Below are 9,887 nucleotides of genomic sequence, written 5' to 3' on the forward strand. Positions count from 1 at the left end.
GGTCGGATTTTCGGCCCTTCATTGCCTATATGAGATTGAGACAGCTTGAGGTCTTCCCAACCACCCGTCGAGTTGCTCTACTCCTCCTTCCTCTTCCAGTGTGCTTTCATTGCATCCCTAGTTGGCTTTATTGCTTTTCGTTGTTGTCTCTGTCCCGGATGTTCTTATTTTCAGTGGCTTTGGGTGGAAGTGATCGTGCGGCACTCTTAGGGTTGGGTAGTGGTTTTCAGGCTCGGATTCCCATCTGTTTCAGGTTGGAGGTTCCTATTAGCTATAGGGTTGTATTTCTGGTTAAGGTGCTTTTGTTTCTGGGCTGGATTGTTTGTTTTACGGGTTTTTGGTGGTTTCATTTTGGCCTTTGTCCCAGAGGCCTGTGGGCTTGTTGTATGGACTTGCCCTATGTTTGTTAATGAAATTTGTCTTCTATTTGCCAGGAAAAACAAAAAAGCAAGAAAAAAAAAACGAATACTCTACTCCTCCGTAAGTAACTTATAATATTACTTCCCGTCTCATAATTTTTATTTATTTATTTTTATTATTTTAAAATTATTGATCACTTTTTATTTTTATATTATAGTAATATATAAATTAATTATTATAATTTTATTTAATTTTGTTTCAAAAAATATTATTATAAATTAACTATTATAACTCTATTCAATTTTATTTTATTTTATTTTTAAAAATTTTTTAAAAATATCTCTTAATATTTAATAAAATTTAATATTTTTTTTAAAATAAGATAAAATTAAATATCTTTAAAATGAATATAATTAAAAAATTATTAAAAAAAATTATCTTTCTTATTAGATATAAAAAAATAAAACAGAAGAAAATTATGAGTATAAATTATACTTCTCCAATTAAATTCAATTGATCTTGTCAATGTATTCTTTATTTTGTTATATTTAAAATTATATTATGAATATTATTTTTTTCATAACTTAGAAGTTATATTACTTTTTGAGAAGTTGATTTATATACCAAACACATTTCTGTCATATTCCTGGTAAATAAACTTCTTAAGAGTGTATTTTCTGAAAAATATACTTTTCAGAGAGTAAGATATTTTGAATTAAATAAGGCTAGACTGTTTAGAAGACATAAGAAACTAAGGGGTTTTTTTTTCACATGATTTTATAACGTAATATTTTCAATAATTTTTAAATCTTGATAATTTTTTATTATTTGAAGGTAGAAAATTCTTTTTTAATATAATATTTAATTCAATTCTACTCCATAAAACACCTATTCCCTCTCTCAACCTAGTAGAGTAGAAAGACTTTTTCTTCTAAAGTTCCTTTTTTTCTCTAGGCTTTCAAGCCTCTGTTTCTATAGTCGACCTTCCTTTACCCCTTCGGACATGGGAAGACTCCCATTTTCATGTTTTGGTGAAATTTTACATAATTATTTATATATTTTTGAAATCATATTTATCTATTTTAATTAACTTTTCTTAATTTTATTAAATTTTTATGTTTAATTTTATAATTTTATTATTATTCTATTATTTGATATTTTTATTTAATTTTTAATATTTTTATAGGTTAAAACAAGTTAAGAAATAAAGGAGACACTTTAAATTGAAATATAAAAATTTAGAGAGATTCCGAAGAAACAGACAAAAACATATGATAGCTGTGTGTTTTTGTTCCTACTGCGGATTTTGCCTTTATACTACGTGTTTTTCTCTAGACAAAATTTTAAAGTCGAAATACACCGTGGAAAATACAGGGCATGCTCAATTTTTTATAGTCTATCCTATTTTTCACTCATTTCCATACGTAACACAACATGTTGTTGCTAGAAATCATAATTCTCTAAGTTTTTTTTTAGGGTCACAAATTAGGAGTCTCAAATGATATAAATACATCGTAATTGTGAGATTTAAAAACTTTTTGCCCACTTTTGAATACATAGACACAACGAAAATCGCGAGAAATACAATAAGAAAGATTTGAAAAATGTAGAAGGAGAAATCCACACATTTAGAATTTTTCTTTCTGCTCTTATTATTTTGATCTGTTGTTAACCATTATTTTTGAATGATTTTGGATAATTTCTTGAATATAAGCAACTAAAGTGGAACTTGATGCAGCTTTGATTATTAATTCTCTTTAATTTATTTGAATTGATTTTCTTTAACTATCTATTTATTCCATTTTTGAGATTAATACTTTTGAGTATCTATGAGATGCTTAAATAATTTTATCCTAAAATTAATATTGAGAGGGAGCGTTTTAGAACCCAATTGAATATCACAAAAATATTAATTTGATTGGAAATGAAGATTTGAACTATGGAACTTAGACAAAATAATCACAATATTTATAAAATTAATAGAACAATTTTTAGTTAATTAATTTAGTCTTATTTGAGAGAGAAGGTCAATTGTCTTAGTATTATTTGTTCATCAAGATATTTTAATACTTAATATTAATTATTTCATAAATTTTATTTTATTGAGTGTTTAATTTTATTATTTTATTTTATTTTAAAATTTACAAGCATCGCGGTTATTAATAGTCTAGATAATAATCAGATTTATAAATATTTTAATATTTAATTTTCAGTCTTTTACATATAATACTCTATCCACTCTTTATTACTTAAAATAATTCCATACACTTGTGAATCATTATTGTTTACCAAGTTTTTGTCACTGTTACAATAGATGGGCAATATTAATATTTGAATACTAAACTTTGTTTATTACTTTTAGACGTTTTATTTTTTAGTTTTTTTCTAAATTATAGATATACTATTTATTTATTTTTTAATTATCTATATGTTAAATTTTCTTGTTCAATACACAGAATTAGATTTTTAAAACATTCTCTCATTTTCTTTTTTTTTTTTAACATAAAAAAGGATTATAGCAGATGAAAAGACTGATTTATTAATGATTTTAATATGTTTTAGAAATTTGAAAGACTAATTTATTAACAGTGACAAAATCCAAAAACTAAATTGTAAATCTCCCTTATATTTTTATAAATTGATCTCTAAATATTACAATTATTCAAATTCTTATATTTACAAATTAATTTCTCTATTTTTAAGATTTTAATAATTTATATGTGAAAACAATAACATAAAAATTAAATAAAAAATTAAGTCTTTTCTTTATGTTCTAGTTAAATAAAAAAATTAATTGAGAAAGAAAAAGTTAAATGAAAAATAGTTTTTTGGACTTGAATTAATATGCATATTGTTTTAAGATTTTTAATTTAATATTTATTTTATTAATTTAGCACTAACTATAAAATACTAAATTTAATAAACATCTGAAATTAATTTGTAAAAAATATAAACACTTATTTATAAATAAATATAATATTTAAAGACTAAATTATAAAAATATAGAAATGAATTATAATTAAATTGACTGTTTTATTATAGAACAAAACTTTATAATTAAATTTAATAAACATATCAATCAAATTATATATTTTAAATTAAAATAAAATTTATCATGATTAAAAAATATTTTCAGTTAATTTTTAAATACCACATCGATATTTATTAACGGTGTCAACAGTGTCAAAGAAAAAAAATTGTGAAAATTAAAATATTTTCGCAATACATTCCAATGTTTGATTACAATGGTTAAAAAAATAAAAATATTAATAAATTTATATATAAAAATTTAATTGTATTAATAAAAATTTTAAAAATTAATAAAATGACTTCTATTTTCTTTAAAATTAAATTTGCTTTATAAAAAATATTTTATATTTATTAATTTGAAAAATGCTCATAAATATTGTATATGAAATAAATCCAGTCTAATTTCAATTAGTAGTCTTAGGCTAATTTCAACCCATCTAATTTTTTTTTAAAAAAAATCGAATTTATTTAAATAATTTATTTACAATTTTGCTTTTGTAATTCTAAGCCCACCGTTTCCTTTTTCAAAAGATAAAAACAGATCTAAATTTGACACAACTAAAATAATAAAAAAAAATATTATTTAATTTCTCAAGTATGCTTTTATCCAAAAAGAAAAAAAAAACTTCAGAATTATTTGGTCTTTCCATCATTTTTATCAATTTATTCATTAGGAATAAAAAGTGATAAATAAGGAATAATAATAATAATTAAAAAATAACATATTTATAATAATAAAAATTTAAAGAAGAATTTTATTTATTATTAATTATAAAAATTTTTAAAAAATAAAGAGGCGAAGATATATTTTTTTAATAATTATAATATAACCTCCAGATTTAATAAATTCATAACATAATTTTTATTATTTTAATAAAAAATAATTTAATTTCTAAAATTTTATTATGTTAATAAAATAATTTTTATTAAAATTTATTACTAAACTATAATAATTTAATTTTTTTTAAATTTATCTTTTATCATATTTTAATTTTTTTAATTTTAATAATTTATAATATTATAATCTTTATAATTTTAATATTTATAATAATTTATTTATTTTAATTTGAGTTTACACTTAATTAACGATAAATTTAAAAATGAATTATTTTATTAATAAAATAAAATTTTAGAAGCTAATTTATTTATTCTTAAAAAAAAATAAAGATTAAATTTTAAATTTTGTTAAATATTATGGAGTAAACTGTAATTTGATTTGAAAGGCGATTATGTATTTAAAATTATAAAAATTAGATTAGTTTTATAATAATAGGGCTAAATTACAGTAACAGTAGAAGCAATTAATCTGGAAAGTTCCACAGCCTTCTACATTTTGGTTCTCTAAGGTGTTCCAGAGAAATCCTCGTCTATCATTTCTCTTCTTCTTGAGACTCCGACAGAGAGCCTTTCACTCATCAATTGAAATCGAAATCAAAATCTGAAATCTCACCTCCACAACCATACCAATAACAAAAATCCACCAAACATATATAACTTTGTATTTATAGATTATTTGTTGCAAACCCTTCAAGTTTCTTCAGCAGAAGACAGCATCAAAGCAAGGAGGAAGAGAATTTCGATATGGGTGTTGATTACTACAAGATATTGCAGGTCGATAAGAATGCTAAAGATGATGATTTGAAGAAGGCTTATAGAAAACTTGCCATGAAGTGGCACCCAGATAAGAACCCAAATAACAAGAAAGAAGCTGAAGCTAAATTCAAGCAGATCTCTGAGGCTTATGAGGTAATTTTATCATAATCATCCTCTCTCTCTGAGTCTGTTTCAAGCAGAAATGTTCTGTTTTCTATGTGTTTTGCTGCACCTTATGCACAGAATTTATGAGTAATTATCATCTGGGTATATTTTTTACTGGGTTTTGGAATGCAATTGGCACCTTTCATATTTCAATCAATCACCTTTTGCTATTCGAGTCTTGCTCTGTTTCTATGGTGATTCTCTGCTTTTCATCTTCTGATCCCATGTTGAAATTAAGATATAGGATTAATGAATTCTGGAAACTCAAGTTGTACTTGATTCTCTTACAGGTTCTAAGTGATCCTCAAAAAAGAGCAATATATGATCAGTACGGAGAAGAAGGGCTCAAAGGCCAGATGCCGCCACCAGACGCTGGTGGTCCGGGTGGAGCAACATTCTTCTCAACTGGAGATGGCCCAACGACGTTTAGATTCAATCCCAGAAATGCGGATGATATTTTCGCTGAATTCTTTGGTTTCTCAAGCCCATTTGGAGGAATGGGAGGTGGTAGTGGGATGAGAGGTGGTTCAAGGTCCTTCGGTGGAATGTATAGTGATGATATTTTCAGTTCTTTCGGTGAGGGACGCCCAATGAGTTCAGCTCCTCGTAAAGCCTCTGCAATTGAGAATAAATTGCCTTGTACTCTTGAGGAGCTTTACAAGGGGACCACTAAAAAGATGAAGATTTCAAGGGAGATTGCTGATGCTAGCGGGTAAGTGGTGACTTTGATCTTGGGTTTTGAATTCTATTTCTTTGTCTGCTGCGGCAATTAATTTTAGGATCTTAAATGTTTCTTTTAAATCCCCAAAATGTGTTTCGAACGGAACTTGCAAAAATTGCTTTGTGAATTCTGTTGATGAATGAAGGTCTATTCATCCCCAGATTTATTTTGAAAAGAATAATTGAATCATTATCATTTTAATAGTGAGAATTGATTAAAAAAAAAAAAATAAATCAATTGAATTGTTTCTTGCAAAATTCCTGATTCTAAGCCAGAGAATCATCTCTGGTTATAGGCTTGGTGGTCAGGGCTTAAAGTTGATGTTAACCATTGGGTGCTAGCTATGGTGAAGGAATTGGTGGTGGCTTTGGCATGTTTCCCCTGACATGTCCCATTGTCGCCATCATATGATGCCTATTGCTCTCTGCATTGTTAGGGCGATAAAAATGCTACCCTTCCAGTTGTAAATTCATCTGCAACAATGGAACGGAGGCGTTATTCTTCAGTTTATTTCAGCAACAGGGCATTGAAGAGATCAGCATTGGTTTCTGATTTGGCTGGTAGTTTATACATTTGATGGCAATTTTAATTTCTTATTTGGTCTGCTTCTTTAGCCTCTTTACTCAGAAGACAGCCTCTCTTGATGGCATTGGCCTTCAACTCTTCTTGTTATACATATTTGCATAGGATAAATTCTCTTGCTGTTAAATTATCATCTTCTTATGCTCATTGATTGTAAGCTTCTGCCTTCAATATATTATGGATGTTGCCGTTCACTTCATCGTCCTAGTTAACCATTGAAATCATAATTGGAACATGTGTCTGATAGATTTAGCTATCTTGATTCGGCCTAACTTCTGGTTTTTTCTCGTCGGCAATGACACAGGAAAACCTTGCCAGTAGAGGAAATATTAACCATTGATATCAAGCCTGGGTGGAAGAAGGGAACAAAAATCACATTCCCTGAGAAAGGCAATGAGCAACCAAATGTCATCCCTGCAGATCTAGTCTTCATAATTGATGAGAAACCACACAGCATATTCACAAGGGAAGGCAATGATCTAATCACAATCAAGAAGATATCGCTCGCAGAAGCATTAACAGGCTATACGGTCCATCTCACAACTCTAGATGGCAGAAGCTTGACCATACCAATCAACAATGTGATTCATCCAGATTATGAAGAAGTTGTTCCAAAAGAAGGAATGCCTATACCAAAGGATCCTTCAAAGAGAGGAAACTTGAGAATCAAGTTCAATATAAAGTTCCCAACAAGGTTGACTGCTGAGCAGAAGTCAGGAATCAAGAAACTATTGGCCCCATAGAGGTGGGTTATGGCCAGTCTGTTTATGAATATGCTTTTTATTTTTTATTTTTTGGGGGAGATGACTGTTATTCTGTGTTACTAGTTTTAGTTTGTACCAGAGAATTGAACATTAAACATCCTGTTGAATAAAAATGTAGCATATTTAGCCTTGTCAGAGTGTAGAGTCCTGAGATATGTATACGACCCTGTATTAAACTATGTAAGTTTTAGATATGATGTGGACCGGTGGTCCTCTGGTGGCTTATGGGTAAGTCATCGGTGGGCGAGAACACGAAATTTATTCAATCACAACTGTTAGATATTTCTCATGATGAGATCTATGTGGATTCACCAAAGTCATTGTAAAATTTTATGGCAGAAAACAGCTTGTTATTAATTATTTTGGTGAACCAAGTGTTATGTCTTTTTTTTCTTTCTTTCTGTTTTTTTTTTTTTTTAAAAAATACTATTAAATCTATTGATTAATTTTTTTATTAATTGTATTATTAAATATTTTATTATTTAATTTTTATAATTTTAAAAAATTTATTATTTAGTTATTTAATTTTTTTAAAAAATTTACTAATTAGTTTTTTTATATTAGAGATATTTTAAATTTTTTTTATAATATTTAATAAATAAAATTAGTGGAGTATTAAATAATATATTTTTTAAAATATTAAAAATATTTTAACAATTTTTTAAAATTAAAAGATTAATTAATTAATTAATTAATTAATATATATATATATATATATATATATATATATATAATAGAAAGGAGAAAGGAGAGATTCTAATTAAATTAATTTAGGTTAAACAAAAATTAATAATATTTTTTGAATGATAAAGGTAAATGAAGTTGGTACGGTCAAATAGCACAAATCATAAAAAGCCTATTATAGGAATCATTCAAGGTTGAGAACTACAAGTGATTTTTATGGAAGCTTGTATACAAGATGGTAACCGTTGGGTTTCATTATCAAAAGAGGAGGACAGGCCTAAGAAAATAACACTTGTTTAAGGCCCTTGAAGCCTTCAAGATCGACTAGTCCAATCTTTTTTCAGTTTTGACCTGGACTCATGGAGTGGGTCAAGCCACTCGCGAGTTCTGATCCAATAAAAGGGAGTTATTTTTTGAATGATAAGGTAAACCAAGTTGGTATGGTCAAATAGTACAAATCATAAAAAGCCTATCATAGGAATCATCCAAGGTTGAGAACTGCAAGTGGTTTTTATGGAAGCTTGTATACAAGATGATAACCGTTGGGTTTCACTATCAAAGGAGGAGGACAAGCCTAAGAAAATAACACTGGTTTAAGGCCCTTGAAGCCTTTAAGATCGACTAGCCCAATCTTTTTTCAGTTCTGACCCGGACTCATGGAGTGGGTCAAGCCACTCGCGAGCCCTTATCCAATAAAAGGGAGTTCGGCCCGATGATGTGACATGAAGGAGGATGATAGGTCCAGTCATTTCGCAGCCATGTCTGCATGCACACCAGAGGGAATTAAATGCCCTCCTGATGCGAAGAGAGCTCTGACATTCCGTACATACAGGCCTACATGGTAGGGCAAGTGGCACTGTAGCAGCAATGTTATTATACGTTACTAGTAGATAAAAGGGGAAAGGAAAAGAGATAAAAGGGGAGGAAGACCCTCCTCTAGAACAAACTTACACAACCACTGTAAAATTTATTTTCGGTATTTCAGAACATCACAAGACATTCCAGGTAAAGGAAGATAATCTTATGTTTTTGCATTTTAGACCTTATTGTATGCTTTTTTTTAACCAGTTGAACAATACTTATTGAGAAATTTTATCTTAATTTTAGGCAATCAGATTCTGACCCAAGTTTTATGTTTCTAAGTTTGGAATTTATTTTGATCTGTAACTATTATTTTTGTTAGATATAATTAATATTAAGTAGAGTTTTCTGTATAAAAATAATATCCACATTAACATAAACATTAATGAAATATTTTATGTACAACATTTATATATGTTATTTTATTATAGTAGGAGTTTATTAAAATAAATATTTATTATTTTATATATATGCAAATGTAAACTATATTTATTTTTAAATATAAAAATTAAATTAAGAGACTATGTAATATTTTAGAGTTTATATTATAATTTAATATTTACAGATTTGAAAAATTTAAGAAAACAAAATCTCTCTAATTAAAATTTTCAAATTAAAATCTCTAATTGAAGAGTACTAAAGAGATTTTGTGTTCTCCAATAACTAATATTGTCATATTTCTAGCCAGCAAGAGTACTAAAGAGATTTTGTGTTCTCCAATAATTAATATTGACATATTTCTAGCCAGCTTGATCATTGAGAAATTTTCACTAATATTATTTTGCATTGCATCTCTTGAGAAGAATGCCTTAGATCAACACTTTGGATATTTACTAACCATCCATTCATGTGCATTAGGATCAAGTTCTTTTAACTTCTCAATTCCTAGGTTGAATGTTTTTTCTGTTGTAACACTTGCAGCTAATCACGTCCTCTTCTTGTGTTCTAATCTCCTAAATACCTTTTTATAATTATTATAGAGATGCTTCATATAATATTTATGTTCCACAATGGACATAGTTTCTGCAAAAACTTCAACAAGACCCTACAGAACAGTAGTAGTAAAATGATTATTGAAATAACATATAAAATAAAAACACATAAATGAGAAATAAAATGGGTTTTAC

At 27.5% G+C, this 9,887-nt stretch overlaps 1 protein-coding gene across 1 annotated transcript; it reads left to right on the top strand.

The window, feature by feature from the left end:
- Positions 1–4,705: 4,705 nt before the first annotated feature.
- LOC110602863 (dnaJ homolog subfamily B member 13) lies at positions 4,706–7,350 on the top strand. Its single transcript, XM_021740447.2, has 3 exons — positions 4,706–5,136; positions 5,439–5,860; positions 6,756–7,350. Exons 1-3 carry the CDS (start codon positions 4,972–4,974, stop codon positions 7,192–7,194), a joined length of 1,026 nt encoding a protein of 341 aa, XP_021596139.1. The 5' UTR covers positions 4,706–4,971; the 3' UTR covers positions 7,195–7,350.
- The last annotated feature ends 2,537 nt before the right edge of the window (positions 7,351–9,887 follow it).

This window comes from Manihot esculenta, chromosome 16 (assembly GCF_001659605.2).
Source record: "Manihot esculenta cultivar AM560-2 chromosome 16, M.esculenta_v8, whole genome shotgun sequence".
Lineage (NCBI taxonomy): Eukaryota > Viridiplantae > Streptophyta > Magnoliopsida > Malpighiales > Euphorbiaceae > Manihot > Manihot esculenta.